General features: G+C 39.3%; 1 protein-coding gene across 2 annotated transcripts in view; it reads right to left on the bottom strand.

The window, feature by feature from the left end:
• The window catches only part of shank3a (SH3 and multiple ankyrin repeat domains 3a), a 170,446-nt gene that overhangs the window by 104,314 nt on the left and 44,485 nt on the right, over positions 1-21,647 (bottom strand). For both annotated transcript variants that reach the window (XR_005076449.1, XM_037107024.1), the window contains exons 4-5: positions 11,505-11,708; positions 7,652-7,723 (exon numbers count right to left, since the gene is read on the bottom strand). Coding sequence is in view for 1 of the 2 variants with exons in the window: in XM_037107024.1 (XP_036962919.1) it covers positions 7,652-7,723; positions 11,505-11,708 (276 nt within the window). In the remaining variant the exon portion in view is untranslated. The remainder of the gene's footprint in view (positions 1-7,651; positions 7,724-11,504; positions 11,709-21,647) is intronic.

Genomic DNA, 21,647 nt, shown 5'->3' with positions numbered 1-21,647 from the left:
ACTACTTCTGAATTTGTATTATTACCTCATTAATACTGTAAATGTATTTGTAAAAATATGAGTCTGAATTTCTTTTCTAAAAGTACATAGTTCCCTTTTTAGGGAGGTTCTAAACCTGTCTCTGCTTCTGGTCTGGAAGAATTTTATTCTTTTAAAAAAAGTAATTCTCTGAAGATATTTCATACCAATCTCACTCTGAAAGTACAAACAAGCCACATTAATTGGACTTACTCTGATGGTCGAAGTAATGATAATAACAATAATAAGTGTATTTATTTAGCACCTTTCAAGAACAGACATTACAAAGCACTTCGCAAAAAAAACAAAAACAAAAAGCAAACAAAGAGACACAGACAGAACAGACATTAAAAGCAGACAACCAGCTAAAAAAAAAAAGAAAAAGGCAAAGCAAAAAATACAGAAACAAATCACCCAAAAGCAAGTCTAAACAAATGTGTCTTTAGCTGTCTTTTAAAGGTGTCACCAGTGTCCACAGTCCCAGCTCCACTGGGACAGTTTTCCAAGGCTTAGGAGCTACATTCTTAAAAGCACCATCTCCGTTTGTCTTGAGCCCAGAGCAAGTCACAGATAACACACTGATCAGAGGACCTCACAGTCTCACATGTGTTAATGGCAGCAGTGGCTCTTTAACAGGCAGGAAGGTGCCTGATCATGCAAGGAAGATTACAAGGATCTTGAATTAGATTCTAAATTTGATGAGCAGCCAGCTGAAAGACATAAGGGTTGGTATAACATGGGATCTTTTTTTGGATTTAGGGTTAGAAGCTTGGCGGCAGCATGTACAGTTTGTAAGCCCTTGCAGATTATGTTTCAGCTATTGCAGCCCCGCTAGGGCAATCTACTGGACCAGATCCAAAATGTTTTGTACCTATTAGTCATTGACACACCAATATATGTAAACATAGGGCCCAGGCAATTAAACTTGAATGACAAAACCAAATCAAAAGACTTCACATTAACAGTACCTACAAGCAGAGACACACATAAAGCTTACTAGGGTGTATTATGAATACCCTGAGGCTATCGTTTCTACATGGCCTGGTTTCAGAGCATACGGAAAACAATAGAATCAATTTCTTCTTTCTAATCTGTCTAATCATGTGTCTCTCCTACAAACACACAAACACACACACCCTTCTCAGTTTAGCTGAAAGAGGGGAGGTGAAGAAGTAAAATATATTACACATAATAAACACACGTAAGTCTTGTTTTTGTGGGATATTTTGCAGAGTAGATCAGCTCAGGTCAAGCTGCCTGCAGGGCCTAATGTTGGCAGCTGCCACCTGCTGAGCCCTCACTGACTGAGACTGACAGCTCTGAGACTCTCAGCAGAGGTTCACAGAAAATTCTGTGTGTGGCAGTTACTCAGCTTAACAAGTTTACCCAATGTGCCCTAGATATGATGCTGTCTTTTCAGCTCTGTACAGCTTTGTTTCTCTCTGACACACACACACAAACACACAGAGTGAGGCTGTCTCCATCAGAGAGCATCAAAATGACAGCAATGTGACACATGCAGAGCATTATGATAAAAGACGGTGTCCAGAAGGCAAGCTCTGTCCTAGAGAGTCCCGCTGGCATATCCTAACAGACACACTGTCACGTTCATGCATAAATGTGCATTTTAGTACACACGTGCACCAGCATGTGCGAACATACACGCACTTACACACTGTGACTATGTGCCTGCCACAAAAAGACACGCGCACACAAAAAAATATGTTTTCCTTTACTCACTCAGAGATCCAAAGGCAAAACACAACCACACACACTGGTCACTGCTATCACATCCACACATCTTCTGGCATAATTAGGCATACACATATATGTACACACACACACACAGACACACACAAAAACAAACACACGCAATGATGCAAGCCCATGGTGAGTAACTGAACCAGTGCAGTAAGAAACATTAGCATTCTGTCGGGGTTTCAGACAAGACTGCACCAGCTCTTCACAAGCCAACATGCAGCAGAGCATAACAACAGAACGAAAGCCAGAGAGAGAGAGAGAGAGAGAGAGAGGGGAAGAGAGAGAGCACAGACAGGTAGGCAGGGATGGGCTTGGGAGTGTTCGCAAATAATTGGAGATAGAGTATGCAAAGCAGAAAGGCAGAGAAATGACAAAGACATGTTAAAACCAAAGATAATGATAAAAAATTAAATTAAAGAGATGATGAGAGCAATTGGGGTACCTTACTATTGAGTCTGGCCTTCCTGGCTGCTTTTGTTCTTCTTTCCTTTCTTTCAGCTGCTTTTCTTCTGCCCAGAGCGGATCCCATCTCACATACACACAAACACACTCCCTGTCACACGCGCAATCCCGTGGGTCAGCTACAGTCCCAGTACCAAAACATCATCCACATGGTCATATCCAGTCCCCCTCCTCCTCGTCTCCTCTCCTTCACTACCTCTCGTCTCGTAAAAGTAGCACATGCACACTCACATGGTCACTCACACAAGCACTCACCCCAGCACGGATGCGTGCACTGACTCCTGTACTTGCACAGACAGACGGAGAGATGGTAAGGGGTGATTTTGCAGGATGCTGGAGTGAACGGAGAGAGGGTGGGGAAAGAGAGAGCTAGAGAAGCGGGAGGGAAAATAGAGGGAGGAGTGAAAGCGTAAGACAGAGGGAGTGAAAACTGAAAGAGAGAAAAGAGAGGGAGAGTGGGTGCAGTGTGTAAGCGAGGGTAGATATTGATATCCCAAGTGAGGGGAATTAAAGAAAAGAATGAGCGGCAAGTGCTACATGACAGTGGGAGCTTTATGAATATTGACTAATGCTCATGATTTTGTCTCTCCGTGTTTGTGAAAATCAGTGGTTTTTAAATTGACATTGTTTGTACAAATAACCCCAATTACACAACTCACACCCATACAGCACAGAATGTGTGTGAATGCGCATGTAGTACATCTTCACACATCAACAACAGAGATACATGCATCTCAAATTAGAAACAGCTGAGCCCTCAATACAACTGGGAAAATATTTTTCAAATCCCATGTTCCATGTCTCTGTTTGTGTGTGTGTGCGTTTTCATGTTTTATCACCAGCTACTGTATGTACATTCCTCTACTTTGAAGGGGATTATCCATGAGGGGACCTTTGTGTGTGAGGGATTCCCCACTGGAAATATCCTCTCATCCTTCGCCATGCAGTTGTGCGTGCAATTGTGAATTGTGTGTGTGTGTGTGTGTGTGTGTGTGTGTGTGTGTGTGTGTGTCTGTGTCTGTGTGTGTGTATTATGCAAAAATCCCACATCAGATTTCATGGTGGTTGCAGTTGCAATAACAGTGCACTGATGGAAGGGTTTAGGCACCGTACGAATGCTCAGTGGGATCTTGTATCTCAGAATATTACACCTACAAGGAGCTTCATTCTATGTGTAGCTTCATTGTAAATTGAATATAATGCAGGAATTCCCATTCATAAATACAATGAGCTTTGCAACACAGCGCCTCAGTGTAGGAGGAATAGCATTACTCTGCAAAACGCTTGTGAATTATTCTTTCCCACACATGTACACAACAAAAATGAGGCATTATGTCAGCACTGGTTTAGCGTGAGAATCATAATGGACAAAATCATTTTATCCAAAAGAACCGATATATATCATGTATAATTTATCAAAAAGTTCTATGATAATAGCACATATGAAAGGCCCTCAACCCGGCAGTGTACGTCCCTTGTTGGCTCCATGACCACATTACCAAATAGGGCGTCACTAAATGCTTTCTACTACTGTATATGCTTCCTTAGTTTTTTCCACCCCCTCCCCAGCCGTCTCTATGGCTGTGAGGCTTTCATTCATAATTGTGCTGCATATACATCACATCAATCTTTCTACCCATCCACCCGGCAATCAGCATTCCCACTGTCTATATATCTTTTATAGGCTGCAATGGTTTAAAAGTTTAATAAAACTGTTAATTCCTGGAATGTTGCTCTCATGCAACAGTTCTTAGTAGCAAAGTAGTGTAGTTCATACAAACATCAACATGTATTTTAAATAATAGCTCTGATCCTGCTGGTGACTGAACAATATACATTTAAAACATCTCTTAACCAACTGAACATTTTTGGGGTAAAGTTTTAGATGTTAAACAGTCACTGAGTCAGTTACATAAAGTGCCTGAAGAACTACAAATACTAAAAGGGTTTGGATGATTTCCATCACTGGAAGCCCTTTGTCCCACTGCAAGAAGCCCGACCATTCTGCAGCCCTTTCTATTACATGGCCAACCTCCCACACTAGGCACCCACACACACCATTTTTTCCTCTAAACGTATACAATGTTAATTCCCTATGCAGTCCTGTGTGGTTAAGCAGGACAGTTTCGGAGGTTAGGAGGTCTTGCTGTGTCGGTTGAAGAGGGGAAAAAAAGAATGGGAAAATCCTATCAATTATGACCTCATTTTAAACTTTAGCCTGCGGCTAATGAGCTCCATACCAGCAAAGTAGGCTAATGCTTGACCTCTCCCTGACAGGGCAGCTTGCTGCAGGATGAACAGTGAACGTCGTGAAGCTAAAGCTGCCAGAGTCACCCATAACAGGATTTCCCTCTTTACCCCTGAAAGTCATTACGCAACAAAAGCAAATCTGCCATTCAGAAAAAAGCGAGAGTGGGGCAAACATCAATGCCCCATTACTCTGCAGCATCACTTGCCTGAAAGCTAATCTTTGCAAATGCAAGCCCAAGCGAATATTTTGTTTTAATTACCACTGCCAAGACAGATATCTGTAATAAGCCTTTAACATTCATGACTGAATAATCAGCATACTACAACTTTTGCTACGAATAATTAATATACAACTTACATAAAGTCAGAGTTCAAAAGTATTTCACAGGGAAACATTTTCATACATCTGCATATAGTTTGCATATCTGCGATTCTGGAGTAGACTCCAAACTTCAGGAGGACTATGAATAGTATATGCACTAGGAGATGCATTCCTCTTACATTACTTTCACTGAGGGCACAGTGGATACTGTAGCATTTAAAGCAGTCAGGTTGTCGTGTTAAATGCAATCAGACTTTTCCAGGTTTTCATTGTGTAAATCTGTACAAAACATTTTACAAACACAAATAATAATGTATTTCGAAAACACATGCATTGTGAGATATATTTGACCTCATAATCATTGGTGCATCTGTGTTTAGGTGCCTTTTATGTTCCCTTTGCGGTTTAACAAAGGGAAAACAAGAATTTACAATGGCTGCTTGTATAGCAAAATTACCCCCTCATTCTCTCCAATAACACAGTCCTGGATTACTCATTGCTAAAAAAAAATACATGAGACAACACAGTGGATTTCACAGCCCATTCACACATTCAGGTGTCTTCTCTGTGAGATAGCGTTGTCTGAGTGAGAAATTCACACTCTTTTTTCCAATTCAGAATTTTACCACTTTCATTTCTACTGGCCTATGATGCAGGCCAATCACAGCCAATTATCTCTTTATTGATAATTTATTGTGTGAAAGTACCACCTAAACTGCAGCTGGGCAGAAACAGATCTTGGTTGAGTGTGCCAGTTGAGTACCACTCATAATTTTTGTCATAAAAATGTAGCTCAGTAGCAGACAGCCCCTCACACCAGGCTGGTTAAACAAGAAACAATATTTGACAGCATGACTCATCCTTTTCAACTCTGATTTCTGCATCGCCATCTCACTCACGGTTTCTCTCCCTCTTTCTCTCTGAAACTTTAAATTCAAATACACAGCATAAAACACTAATTGCACATGAATATACTGTAGATGGGCAAAAAGGTAAGTTTCCTCTCTTCAAAGAAAACATTTTTAACTACATTTTAAATGTCCCATATCAAAATCCAGGACACTGCCACAAATCCCCAAAACATCAGGCTGGATTTTGCCAGGCCACATTTTGGCCTCAACTTTCCAAATGTAGATGGAAGAAGGAGCCCAGCTGTGTGTTACATTTCTGTAAAAACAACACATGTGGTCATAAACTCTGTTAATTTATAATAGTATTTTTCAATATCCTGTGTATATGTATATTGTGCTGAAGTACTGTTGTCCCATATGTTCTACAAGTTATAAACAACTGTGAACCATACCAAGACTGTAAAGACTGCCAAATATATTACAGTGACAATACAATAATGCAAAATATACAATTTTAAAGTCCTTTCACTGATATTTTGAGTGGGTGAACATCATTTATGTGTAGGGGTGCTAATATCTAGTCTTGAACCACCAAATATCTGCTGTCCACTTGTTCCTCAAACTATGATAAAGAGGATTAACAATATAATCAAATTTCCCCATAGGATATATAAATGAAGCACACAACAAAGCTAAATCAGCAATAAGCTGTTAAGCTGTTCTCACCAGCATTAGCGTATTAACTACAAGAAAAGCACATCTAAATACATTAGTCACACATAAGGGTGATAGAGGCTTACTTTGTGGTCTTTCTTCATGGGATTTTGTTCATCAAGTTATTATGTGATGCTGCATATTCAAATTGCATGTGATGACAGCATCACTAACTACTGATAAATTAATTATTTTCTCAGTGAAGTTGAGCTGAGGTTGAAGAATGGGTTTCTGACAATGACAAGGGTAAAAAGAACCGAATGGTGCATAACTGCAGTTTCGCCATTTGCACCCAACAGCAGCTCTTCATTATTATTCTGTCTGTCTCTCTCTAACTATCATAAAAACAGTCACCTGCTTGCATGCCTGCTCCTGATTAGTATATCAGGACAAAGTATACTGTATGAAGTGCCCACTGTCCTAGACTGTCTAGCTCAGTAGCTTTACTGTGAATCATCTGCCTGCCCTTACCCATCTTCTCCCAGTGATGCCTCTTTGGTTCTGGTTGCCAGTTTGAACTGATTATTTTTGCTGTTTATAAACCAACATACACTATTTAACAGGTAAAGACTGATTTTTCCGAACATGTCTTGCCTTTTGCATCTGTTCATGCCCAGTCACTAATGCACAAGTGTTAGTTACACATATTCTCACCAGAAACAGACTTTTTCAAAATGATTTAACAGACGCTTAAATGTCCACCCTTTTCCTTTTTCCATAATCAAAGATATGTATGTTAGAGCAGCATTAGTGCAGAATTAGATTTCATGTTGGTTCGAATTACTGTTACTATGTTTAAGCATGACAGCAAATTATGTGTTTCACATTAAAGGCCTGCTGAGTATTATGCCGAAATGAATCACACAGAGAAATTGATAGGACTGCAGTGATGCACATGACTGGAAATACATGGAACCACTCTGATCTTATTCTCCACCTGTTTAAAATGCTATACTGTAGCAGCACAAGACAGATCTGGTTCATGTCTGTGTCACATCTATAGCACAGCAAAATCTCTCAAGGCTCTGCATGGCCTGAAGACAGTACTGCAATCACACACAAACAAACTAACATACACACCTACAGTACCTGAGCTGTTACTAAGGTCCTCTTATCAACCATCTTGTAACCACTTAGCCACCACGCTATCAGAGCTATGAGCAACCAAATCTTTACGTACTGCTTGCGTGTCAGTCATCCAGCTTAGAGGACGGCACACTGCAATAGCTCTTCAGATGTCAGGATGACAGTGTGTGCAGCTGTTTGGTCTTACCTTTGTGTGAAGCTTAGACAGCTGCTTTTCATCCAGGTGAGTCTGGGTGTAGACACGTCTTTTATAGCGGAACTGAAACACACCAAGAACAAACATAAGAGGCTTAGCTGGCTTTACCCTTTCTTTCTGTTTATGTCTTAACTGCTTTACATAAATACTTCACACACAATGAGCAAACAATGCAGTTTTTTTCTGACAATTGATAACACATTTCTTGAGGTTGAGTTCACTTTTTCCAAACAGGCAGTTCTTTTTACTGACAGGCTACTGAAAGACAGACTTTTCCTGACAGACATATTTTTCCACTTAGAGCAAAATAACCTTAAAAACAATAACAAAGCAAATTTTAGCAAATCTAATTCACAGTCATGGTCATGTCAGGTTTTGACGCACATTTTTTTTCATCAGTACATAAACATGTGCATGAACATGAGTGAGAAAAGACTTAATGAATCTTGATGAATTGAATGAATTTGAATGAACTGTGTGTCAAAGCCATGAAAGATGATCAACAGTTTACTCGACATTGACTTGCATTGTGCTGAGGATGAGACAATTTAAAAAAAGAGTGGCCTTTATTGAGAACTGTAAAAAAAAAACTTTTATGGTGTTAATTATCAAAGTCATTCCAAATTAATTTGTTACACAGAATCAGCTCCTCAGACTTAACTATGTCAAATAACTTTTAATTAAATATCGGCTTGTCTTTGGAGCAAGAGCTCTGAAGTGGCGAGAGACAGCAGAGAGACAGAAACAAAAAAATGCAACTACTTCAATGACCAAATATCTCCCTGTATAAGGATGTCTTATCTTCTTCCAGCACTCCTGCTTGTCATCTTTTGAAAGTATTGCATCTAGCTTAAAAACATACTACTCTGAGAATATAAATTGCAAAACAGTTTTTTTTAAAAAATGTGCAAGTGTTGTTATCACAGTTTTAGTGAAAATTGTTTCTACAACTGGAGATACATCAAATTGCATTGGCACTGTTGTAGCTCTAACTACCACTGTTAACAATACATTGACAAAAAAAAACTTCAAAGCTCTTTTAACATTGTGGTGTTGCAATATCATTGCATCATGTCATGTTTTCATATGTGGTAACTTTGTCCATGCTTAGAGTGAAATTTGGACTTGCAATCCGGTGCTTTAGCCCCTTGAGATACCTAAAGTATGTATTGAGATCTTGTATTTTCAAGTAACTAAAAGCATTGCCACATCACTGGCACGGTTTCTATTTTCTGTATGCAGCTCTGGTTTCTTTCGCTACCCCAACTTGTCACAAGACAGATCATTCATTAGGTCTGTTGCATGCTGCTCATTTAATAGATGGGTTTCACTGAACACTGACAGCCTGTAATAACTTTAAAACTTCCACTGCCTGCAACTCACAAGGTAATTCAGTTCTCTCACTCTTTATGTGTGCATGTGTGTGTGTTTGTGGTGGGCACCTGCTTGCAAGCGTTCATGTGTATGTATGTGTGTATGCACGTCAGTTTCTCCACTGATGCACAACGTCCACCAACAGGGTAAATCTGTGACAGTGCAGAGGGGTTTTGAGCTGCTAATCCAAACCTGTCAATCATCTCTACACAGTGTAGGCCTCAGGGAATGACTGCTGGTCAATCAATGACACACGCAGTGCTCCAACAGTGTAGTATCAGACACTCACACAAACGGTTTGGAGCCTGCGCCTATTCAGCTAGATTGTAAGCTTTTGTAAGTACAACCATAGACTCAAGGTTAGACATGATATTGCTAACACGTGTATGGTTTAGATTGAACAAGAGATGTATGATACAGAATAAAATCACAGGACAACATACACAGACTTCCTCCCTGGTAAACATCTTTCCTTGTGTGTCAAATACAGTTTAACTGTAAATGTAATGTCATATGCCTGAAGTCTTGGCATATGTCAATGCTGTTCTGCTAACATAAGATTATGCCACCTCTAAATGGCATTTCCCTTGCGCTCTTGACCTATGCCATTTACCACCACAGCTATACCCACCAGCAGACACCATTTAAAAATGACATCAATACTTAGGCAGAGACATTAAGCCCTATATGTCTATATGTGCAGCTCAGGAAGTAGCACAGCCGCATTTAGAGTGAAACACTCGCTTTACGGTTTAGAGAAAGTAATACTTTCTTCTCCTTTTTTCACTTCTTAAACTGCCCCATTCTCTCATCACCGTTTCAGCCCCTGTTAAAACAGAGTGTTTAAATCAAGGGATCTTAATACTTAAAGCCAAGAACAGCAGTATTTGAGGAGCCTCAAGGACACAATGAGGGGCAAAGAGATGACCTTATAAACAACCTGATCTACTGCCATGTTACAACGAGAGTGTTTTAGCTATACAGTGTACTTACTCATGACATCGACCCTGAGAGTTCCAGTATAGGGAAGAGCTAATCTGACTGAAAGGTGTCTAGGATTTTGTGAATTGTTTTTCAAATTTGATCTCTTTCACTGTCTTATGACTGTCTGCCAGTTCATATATAATTAGTCTGAAGTTAAAAATGTTAAGAATAATGTCGATTCAAACCCATTTAAAGTTTAAATAAAGTTGATAACTTTCCAAATGGCTCAAGTTGAACTTTTCAACACTTCTGAAAAAAAAAGAGCCATGAGAAGAGGTTCAAGATACAAAACTGGTTTTGGCTTCATAAAGTTTGTAACACCAAAGAAAACAGAGAAGCCTCTTTCATTAAAGACCTGTATTACAATTTCCAAGGCATCACAAGTAATATTGTCGTTCATAATAATAGTACTATCTTCCCATGCATCAGAGACTGACATTAAACTGACGCTCATGGGGAAAGTAAATCTTTATTATGTTCTCCATCTCTCGACACATCATAAAAAGAGCGAAAACAAAAACGGCCATTCAGATAACCACCTGACATCTTTACACACTGTCGTGTTTTATACGCCTGTTTTTGTCTCAGATCAAGAACCATGATGGACAAGCACAACAATTATTTCTGAGAGATGACAGCCTCTGCAGACAACACACTGTCAATGAGCATTTTATTATTGCTGCGGGTTTGACAGACGCATCATAACAGAAAAAAACATACACTGCCTGTATAATGATGTACATATACCCACACCCTATGTGGAAAAATATGCACAGAAACTGCACAGAAACTTCAAAAAATGCTGCAGTATATACTCCTTGATAACTTTGTTATCAGATGATTAACAGACAACAGGAGGCACCGTGTGTTTAGCCTATACGAAGAAAATGATATGAGACACCTCAGCGGTGGCTCTTAAAAGTTAGTTTGAAGTTGAATCTTGGAGCATATACCATCACCTTGCTGTTGCATTCTAATTTGACACTGATTAAAAGAAGATCACTCCAACATTATTTGTATAAACAGTTTCCTCTGTCTCCAAAGCTGGATCATTAACCACAGAGACTAGCTCTCCACTGTAACACTAGTACAGTCTCTTGTTGATGGTGTGTTGTGTATTCATTAAATACTTCGCCTATATGTTGTCAAGCTAATTATTAAGGTAATAAATCTTAAATATGCCCAAACGCTTGCCTTTTCTGAGGAAAATCAATCTAATGCATCAACGTATCTTTATCAATGACAGAAAACCTGACAATGATTCAGCGTTAAACATAAGGAAGGTAAGTTTTGTGCAAATTGGGATGTTTTGGCTTGATTTTTGTACAGTTCGAGGAAGTGGACTGGTCAACCATCTTTATGTGTCAATGGTGCATACAGAGAGATTATGTGTGGTTTGACGGCATGTACAACCTCTCATTCAACCTTTTGCTCTCTCCTGCCAAGACTCCTTAAAGCCTCATACATACACATGACTCATACATACCTCCAGGTAAGGTACAGGAGCGATGGATGGGAAGGGATATTCCCTTAGCTGTCTCTCCTCATCCAGAAACTTGCCAGCCTTGCCGTTGTAAGCCGGCTGGAATAGACCATAGTTGAGTACATCCTTCAGGCTCTGGTTGAGTGTACACAGTATCCGCTGCTTGGACAGCCAGATAGGTGCATCCACATTGAATTTCATACATTTCTGCAGAGACAAGAGCAAACAAAGGGGAAAAGGTTAAGCACATGTCATGTTTCTAAACATCACATTCAGTAAAGTAAAACTAAGAGATTGAAAAGGGTATATTTTACTGAGTCACATAAATATATATATAAAATGTAGGTGCTGAAAAATGAGCAAGAATATTAAATAGGACCTCTTTCATCAGAGAGGCATTTATTGAAATTTCAATGTCATGCCCAGGGGAGAATCAAGGCTTTTTATTATAATAAGCAATTCATAAAGGTATGGTGGCACTATCCATTACCTTTCACAAAAGGTCATCCAGTGCTAGTTACTTAAAGTAAACAAAACGTGACCATAGGCAAAGGCTCTTACAGAAACACACTTTGATTTTTCAGCAACTTAAATTTAATTCTACATGTGAGCGTGCATTATTCATGCTCTGAAATTAAGCAGGGCGACATGTAACTGCTACACCAATAGCTGCAGTCTCCAGTCATAAATGAAAAAGTTCACAAGATTGGATGCCAGTGGGTGGAAACACTGTGAAAAACAGAATTCATTTGGTTAACGTCTACGCTCCAATAAACAACAGTATCAGAGACTGAAGAGATAACCTTAATGGTACTATCTATGCCATTTATTACTGAGGTTTAGAAAATTGGTTAAAGGTTGGTTAACTATGAACTGAACCTTACATAAAAGTTTAACACTTAAAATAAACGACTGTGCTGTGCTCAAGTCTGTTCAGAGTGTAAAGGTCTATGGTTATTGTGGCTGGGCAGAGCACTTCCCTCTGGTTACCACATTGTGGAGCCTGAGCTACAGACGGCAGAGAGACAGAGAGAGAGAGAGAGAGGGAGCACACATGGAGAGGGGGGCACAGAGAGAGAGAGACAGAGGGAGAAAGAGAGAGAGACAGGAGGGACAGAGAGACAGAGAGAGAGAGACAGAGGGAGAAAGAGAGAGAGAGAGAGAGAGAGAGAGAGAGCAAAAAGTGTACGAAGACCGTGAAACCCACAAGTAATAAATCAATCAATGCCTGCTTGCGATATCGATTTGGAACCTCATCTCTATACTGTTCAGCACCACTGTGTTTATGACACTCAGACCCAACTGTCAAGAAATTACACCCTCTCACCTAAATACAGCACATCTGCTGAAACAAACATGTGCACGTCAGTGCATCCATGTGAAAATCTTGGCCTAGTAACAAGAAAAAAAAGGTGCAAAGACATAAAAGCAGAAATCTGACAGCATATAAAGAGAAGGAATTCTGACTACAAAGAGAAAGATGCATAATTGAACAAATGTCTTTGTACATCGATCAAGGTTTGAACTCAACATCAGGATACACTGAAGCAGACAATGTTAGGGTGAGTGAGGAAGGAGTGGTTATATGCAATGGTAGTGGTTTTCAGCTCCAATCACCAGGAGATGAACATAGATTTGCAGTCAAATATTGAAGGTCAGTCATTCTTAAAGAACCCAGGCAGCTATGTTTAGTAATCAGCTAATGTCAGTGGGTTTGAATGAGTATCTAGACATCATCTGCACAGGTGTGATATATAAGAAGAGAGTTTTTTGTGGTGGCAAAACATTTACATTACATTTACAATTTAGGGCATTTAGCAGACACTTTTGTCCAAAGTGACTTGCAGTACTTCATACATACATTCATACACTGATGGCACTGGCTGCCATGCAAAGTGCCGACCAGCACATCAGGAGCAGTTTGGGATTCAGTGTCTTGCCCAAGGACACTTCAACATGAGGACGAGGGGAATCAAACCAGCGACCTTCCAATAACAAGATTCTGTATGCCTTGTCATACATTCTTGTCTTTGTTTTGGTTGTTTCCACGTTTGGGGTAGATTCATCATCTGCTTTACATTAACCTGGGAGTCGCGTCACAAATTTCTCCATGCTTTGCTAGCGGTACAGAACTGCGCCTCATTCATTTCAACTTTCAACACCTGCCCTGTTATAACACTGGTCCCTCCTAGGGGTGCACCCCCACTTTGAGAAGCACTGCATTAGATCATTCAGTGGTGATGGCCAAAAGCAATTCAGGGGAAAGGAAACTGCAGAAGTGTTATTACGCTTAATATGATCAATGTTATTGATAAAATAGGAGGCAGATGACCAACAGTTTCCTCTTTCAGACAGGTAGTAGATAATGAAGTTGGGAGTCATTTTTTCAACTCAACATTCACTGATTGGTTGATAAGTATCTGAATTAGTTGTCGAGTGGTTGTTTCCAGACTTCTATCTCTTAATGAAACCTGAGCTTGTGATATGTTGTTTGGCTGTGTGAGGCCATCAAATCCAGCCCTTACTAATACATATGTTTCTCTCTCCAGCTTGCAAAAAGCATGTGCTATTTATTGTGAACTGTAAACATCCTGACTCTTTACCATTCTATTGGGAGGCCTCTATCTGAGTTGGTCTGGTTTGAGTGAAAATTCTATAACAAAAACGAAAAAAGAAAATGCTGCAGACAACAGCTGTACTCCTACTGCCTAAAGCAGCTTTAGTTTTCAGAATGGAAAAAAGTTTGTAGTGCAAGATGCTCAATATTGTATCCCTTCCAGCCACATATCTTTCCTCCAACCATTTAAACAAGCCAAAAACATATCACTCAATCACTATGATTGAGCTCCTACCTGTGCTCTGAACAGGAAGAGACACTTTTGGACATCAGTATCATTTGTTGGCTTTCAGGTGATACTAAACCTGTTTTTCAGTCACATCAACTGTAGCACCATTTTTCTACTTTTGCCCCTGCTGTTTTCATATAAAGGCCTACTGCTTTCTTTTGGGCCCTTTCCATTTCATTTACATCTTCCAGTAATATTTACACTAACGGCGGGAATTATTTCTCTTCTATGTCGTGGGATCAGTCCACCCAAAAAGCAATCAGGATAACGTACAAAACACATTAATTTGTGTTTATGAAAAACTGATGCCTTGAGCAGCAACATCTCCAAACTCCCACCCTCTGCTGGTTACTTTTGTAATGTACTGTCACTGTCTACTTGAAAACCTGGGTAACATAAGAGATATGAGAATCCAGTGTGACAAAACTAACATCAAATATAGGTTTTTAAAAGAGCTGCATCCTCACTTTGAGGCTGATTGTCTTTTTCATTAAACTGAGGGTTATAGAGACTGAAGGCCTGGTATTAAAGAGGCCTCTTGGGACTGAGTTGTTGAAACACAGAGCTCTTACCATCAGCCACACAGCAATAACTGAACACAGACACTCAAACACAACTGCACATATCCATCACTTCAAAGACAAATATATTATTCAAAGAATTGTCTTTTCTGTTGCACATGTGTATGCATATTTTGTATTATTTGTCTTTCTCTGTATGAGTACTGTTTTGATATATTCTAAGGCCTAAGATAAATCAAAATTATTAAAAAGTCACCTCAAAAACAAAAAGACATTGCGGTACCCATACTCACTCTAGCAAAATGACCTTGTATGTTATTAGCTTCTTGAAGGACTTAAGAGAAATTAAACTCAATCAAAATTAGTCAGAGCTGGCAAAGTCACTTTCAAGAGTCACTGCAGTAATTATAGAAAGTGAAAACTCATAATGTACTGTATATACAAAAAGTAGGAAGGTGCCACAGTGGAGAGTAAGTAGTGATGGAGTAAAGGAGGACATCATCATTAACTGGTCACTCGCTTTGAACCAGACCTCTTACCTCCAGGATGGGTCAGTGTCTGGACACTGTTATAACGATGAGAAGAAAGTACAGTATTTCTCCAATGTGACTTACAAAACTCCCCTCCTTATTTTAGTGTTTACCCATAAGCTACAAAAAACTTGTGTTTTTTTGACATAAGCAGCTGTGATACCATTTTCACAACCAATGCAGGGTCGCATGTGGGGGTGGCAACTTGTAAGACAGAATAAGCACGCCCACATTACAGCAACACGTGGAGACAACAACAAGGAGAGGCGGCACCACAATCAATGCATTTACAGCTCTAGGTAGATGGGATGTTTTGACTGTGGGGAGATAGTGCACTGGCATCATTCTATCTAAACGAAAAAGAAAAAAGAAAAAACTCTCTTAAATTGGTCACCAAGTCTACTTTGGCTGCTGTCCAATGATTGAAATCCTTCATCAAGTTAAAAGACTTAAAGATGAGAAGGACATAAAAAGTGATGTTGACATAACTTGAAACATTAAGAAAGCAGTCGGCTGCCATCCGGCCAACAGCCAATGCGTTTGTAAAACATGGCTTCACAGACTACAAGCAAAGCAACAGAATTATGGCAGGTGCCATTAGAATTTATTCATATATTTCCACAGAAAAAATACAGTCAAACAAATCGTCTGGCGTATCTTAAGAGAAAACTGCAACCTGTTTGACCCCGCATGTACTAAAACATTTACATTGTGCAGACTAACAATCGTACTAAGCTCACATATATGTAAGACAAAATTCTTAGCCATCTGACAGTTTAACTGAATAGAATACAGAACATGATTTGTTCTCTGCTGAGTGTTCAGACAACATGAAAGAAAATATCAGTGTATGCATCAGCCTGACACACAGACAGTCCACTGGGCTTCTCATACAGTTCTTGATAAAACACAGTTACACAGAGAGAGTTCGGCATGGTTCATCACTTATCAGTACAGACGTTGACTCAACACAAGGGAGGGACATCAAAGAACTTGTGTTAAGCAATGGAAGGGGAGTTGGTTATGAGAGACAGTTTGGTTTTCACATATTTAATTATTTGTTGTTCTGCTGTTTATTTGCTGTTTTTTTAAATATGTTTTCATTTCCTCCTAATGTATGTTTTGCTTTCCCTGTGATATTTCAATGCAAAAACATTCTAGCACAAGTGTTTTTTCCAGCCACATTAGTAACCTTGATTTAAGCTCTAAAGGTGACAGCACAAGATGTAGAATTATGTAATTGAAGGTCCTTGAGTCTGTTTGTATCACTTGTCCTAGTTAATCTGTGTTTGAATGTGTCTCCTTGTCTGTTTCTGTGTAAACTGACTGTGCTTGAATCTACAAAGAAAACAGGACTGGCATTAGAACGAAACCCTGACACTCTACATGTCGAAAAGCTTGCTGTCCACTCGTTCACTACATCAAGTCTCATCTCGTCCCACCTCTCTGTACACTGCTGAGACTATTTCAGTAAAAACTTCAGCTGTAAAACTTCATTTAAGGGACTAACCCTTTTCCCATTTCATTAAGGGACAATTAAAACCAATGGCTTCAATCACCAAATTTCGGCCCATTATAACTGATTGATTTTTGCCAGATTTTGACAGATAATACATTTAGAGTAATTTGTATGTGGCTACTATTTAAACCTAATATTAAAACAGTTCAAATATATGTTAACCAGTGGCAGTACATGTATATATTACATTTCCCATTGAACAGAAAAAAGAACCGACACTTTTACAAATCTTGGGTGATTAGACCTCAGGACATTACTGACATCTCCCTGACTATCCCTTGCGCTTTCTACACCTCTAAGTACCTGGAGTTAAGTAACCTCATTAAACTCTAATCAGCAAGAAAAACTTTTAACACCTGTGTGAATTGGAGAGTCTTTAGGCAGGAACTCTTACACCAACTCTCTCCAGGAAAAACACAATTGGAGGAAGCAGTCTGCACAACCATTGCCTTATCGCCCAGTATAACTGTGTTAAATATAGTTCTCAAAGTTCACAACAAACGACTTTACATTTAATTTCAGCACATTTACATGATGTGTCAATGCAACTTATTTCTTTTAGCACAGGTATGACTCCCACTCTCTATCACCAGTCATTATCTGCAGCAGTCCATTAATGAATTGGTCTGCCAATGTTGAATAAATCAACATTTCTTTAGTTTACTACCTCTAGTGTCTGCTACCACAGAATATGAAAAACAAACAATCATACAAGGCTTTGATTGTAGATTGTAGAAGAAAGACAGCCACTTGTACCACTGTCAAGCCAACACTGGAATTAAGTTGTACAGGAACTGGCAGATACTCAAATTCGGGGATTGAAATCGGATCAGAAATGAAAAAAACTGGATCTCTTAAAAGCTATACATCTAAAATCAGTGTCTGGATTTCTATTGATAATCTACCATCTCTCTCTCTCTCAGGCTCTGTGTGCTCCAGGCCTCGCACAGGTCTCTGGCCAAAAGAGTAATTGCTGCAGCGTAACATTTACAGCTGCACCAACAATGTCATTGAACTTTCTAGAGCACAAACCTGCACAGTCAAGCTGACCGTCTGTCAGACCACAACTTCACGCTGATTTTTATTTTAAAAAGAGCAGGTTAGCTAATAGATACTGTAACTGTTTGCTTGGTTGCTTGATAATAATTGTTTTGGAAAAGTCAAATTACCATGCAGTCTACAACTACCACATTTTCTGTGAAAGACAAGATCAATGAACAAGGGGTAAGATCTGACATATCACAAGTTTGCTTATGCGTACTGTAGCTGTTAATAGATTAAATTGTCAGCGTAGATGTAAGAGATGAAGGGGCAATATTTGTGTAGCATGCTGTTTTTGTGCTGTGTCGGTAAAGATTAAGTATACCATATTCGCTTGATTTGTTTGGGTTTAAAGCCTAAGAAAACTGGATCTTGTTTTTGTCCTCGACAGTAGAATACTTTTGTCAGACTAACTGCATTTTCGAAACATTCTGTGTGAACATGTTCTTACATGACTTTCTATGACACTTGGTTCTTTGATGGTTCTGCGTCATTGCTCGCCACAATCTTAAAGCTGACCTGACCTCCAATCCCAAAGTGTCAGATTTTGATGAGCTAACTTTGTTACAGGTCGGGTCTTTCATGACAACAAATTGATGCCACAAATTTAATGAGGGTAGTCTGATCTTATTTTGTCCTCAGATGTAAACTGTAAGTTTATTCTTGAGAATGGTTCTGGAAATAAAACTTTGTAGTCAGTCTGTTGACAGAAGTATACCATGAAGCAGTCTCGCAGTTGATGAATGCTTTCTGTTGATTACATTGCTCAATGTCAAATGAGTCAATACCTATATAATTTGTACATTAGGTTTGTTTGGGATACTAAATGTGTTCATTATCTAATGAAACAACATTAAAACTACATTTCTTTAAGCTCAATAGTGCTTGTTAATGTGGAGGGTGTTGTCAATAAAGACAAAATCTGAGCTCAACTGACCCGCTATAGTTTCTTATTGATTAAAACTTAATTTCTGTTGCTATCCTCCGCACACACACAAACACAAATAAACAAACAAACACACATAAACATGCATGCACACACAAGCACCAAAATGAATGGACAGGTCCTGTTGTGTTTAGCTTTGGTTCCTTGGTGTCTCAAAGGTCTAAATAAAGGCTATGAATGAATCTCTCCCTCTGCTCAGTCGTGCCTTTAAACTGCAATGCAGAGCCAGCCAGACTTGATATAACATTCAAAGCATGAAAGAGAAAGAAAGAGCGTGAGTGCAGTAGGAAAAAGACAAACAAACTGAAGGACAGAGAGAGCAGGAGCAGGATAGTGAAAAACGCCGAGACCAAGGAGGATAGTGTGTAACTGTCAAGTATATGCAACTGTTTTGGTGTGTGTGTGTGTGTGTGTGTGTGTGTGTGTGTGTTTGTGTGTTTCAGCCTGGCAGTCTATCAAAGGACACTGTTCTGACAGTAAAATCACAACCTTTGCAAAGCCATAGGTGGTGGCAAAAAAAAAGACAGAAATGTATTGTCACTGAAATTTCGTTCCACAAAATAACCAGTCACCTAGTTCTGAGAAACTTTTGGGACTGGTATTAAACTATTTAAACAGACAAGTTATAATAGTCATAACTTCTATCATACTCCAAGTAGGGTTGTTGCAGTGAGGACATTTTTCCATCGGCTAATAAACTTGTTTACCGATTACACCAGGTTTTTAAAACAGTTTTCAGTGTAAGCATCTTGGCAGATGAGACAGACAGCAGGAAAAGTGTCAAGAAATGAGCAAGCTGCTGCTACTCTCATGACTCATGAGTTATTCCCTACTCCCGCCCGAGGTAATGATGGTTGACTCCTACTGTCATGGGTCATCACGTGACCACAGCGACCACTGAAAGTAAACCAAGGAAAACAAATCAAGAGATAACAGACCCGTTTCACCGCAGACATTTTGACTTTTCAAAGCAGTTAAGCACAGGTGTAAAAAATGAAGGCTTCATTCCATTAAGTGTCCCAGTGAGCCCTGGAACTGGCTCATTTAAATGCACTGCAGCCATCAGTGGTGTTATTTATTTCACCTAATATCCACCACTTAAAGGGTATATTCTACTGGAATTACTGCATATACTTGTTCAACAGCAATGAGCTGATGAATGAAAATAAAAATGTCATGGAGCTTTGAAGTTTAATTATCTTATGTGGGCTGATAAACAATACTTCTGATTAGTTTATGATTAAGTAGCTTAACTTAATCATGTCATAGGAATCCATGAGCAGCAATGGCAATACTGCTGCTGAACGACACAACACTGCTTGGAGACAGATGCAGTAGTCACAGCCTGCAGCCTGAAAACACGTTAAGTGCAAGTGAGTACGTATAGTGTATTTGTGTCCAAGTGGGTAAATCCCCTCTGAAAAGGTGAGTGAGTGATCATCCTTTCAAGCATGCAATGTTCAACCATGTGTAACTACATTCTCCTACTATAAAGCCCTGATCTTGACCCTGTGTGTACAGAGCGGAACAACTCCACAACAAGACCCAAGAAGAATAGAAACGGACACAACAGAAGAATCGGGTAAATGTTGAGATTTAAGAGCTGGTATTCAGACTAAATGTTCTCCAGAGTATGTATGCAAACATAGCATGGACAGATGCTTTCAGAACTGAAACGAGAGATCAATTAGTTGATTGAAAGAAAATGACTTGGCAAACATTTCGAGGATCAATCAAATCATATTATTTTTCAAGGACTGTCATGCCAGAAGTTTGTCTCTCTTCAAATGTGAGAATTTGCATTTGCAGACAATACTTTGGATTCTGGGAAACTAGTACAGAATTTGACTACTTTTTTACATTTCATGCAGAACAAATAATTGAGAAAATAATCAGCAGATTAATTGATAATGAAAATAGAAAAGTTCATTTATGGTCTATTTGTGGTCCATGAAAGCACCACAACCATACAGGCTCAGTGCTGTAACACTCTCGTGTCACTAAAATGATCTTGCAACAGGATGAAAAAAAGCCAGAGGGGGTGTTTTATTTCAAGATAAGAATACATTAGCTGGTCACGACACTTAAAAGAGCAATTTTTAATGAGAAATGTGAAGTCATGTTCTTCTGCTGAGGTGCATGTGATGGTAGTTCCTGTTTGTTTACATGTGCAGCCAGTTTGGCCTTGTGTGTTAATCAGTGTCCATCCATGTCAAACTCATTCACAGACTGGTTGAGATCAGACACCCTGGGGTATAACATTCTTCTTTTTAGTCTCCTCTCGTCATCACACTCTTTTATCAAAGGCCAGGCCTTGATCTTTTGTCTGCTTAAATTAGAGACATAAGTGAAGGATGATTGGACAGGAGTGTAGTGGCTTGAGGGAGGAGATGACGAACAAACTGTAGGTCACACTTTAGTAGCATTGTGGGACAATGAACAGAAGAAGCGTGGAGTGTGGAGCATGGATCAGTGGCCATTTGGAGGGTAAAGCTAACTGGATTTAAAAGTGTTAGTCTCTCTTTTTCCCTCTTAGAATCACAAATATATTAATTCTTCCCACTCAACAGTCTGTTGACACGACTTTATATTATGTGACATAAAAATAACCCTGCTGTTTAAGCAAGAGTGCAAACTCTTTGCCTGCTTACCTAGTTGACTGCTTTTATGTTGCGAGGAGCTACACTAATGCAGAGACAAAGTTCACTAACTAATTGACAAGTCTGACCTAAAGTCCTTCATG

This window comes from Acanthopagrus latus, chromosome 8 (assembly GCF_904848185.1).
Source record: "Acanthopagrus latus isolate v.2019 chromosome 8, fAcaLat1.1, whole genome shotgun sequence".
NCBI lineage: Eukaryota > Metazoa > Chordata > Actinopteri > Spariformes > Sparidae > Acanthopagrus > Acanthopagrus latus.
The sequence above is the reverse complement of the archived record's forward strand: the minus strand, read 5'-3'. Positions and strand labels throughout refer to the sequence as shown.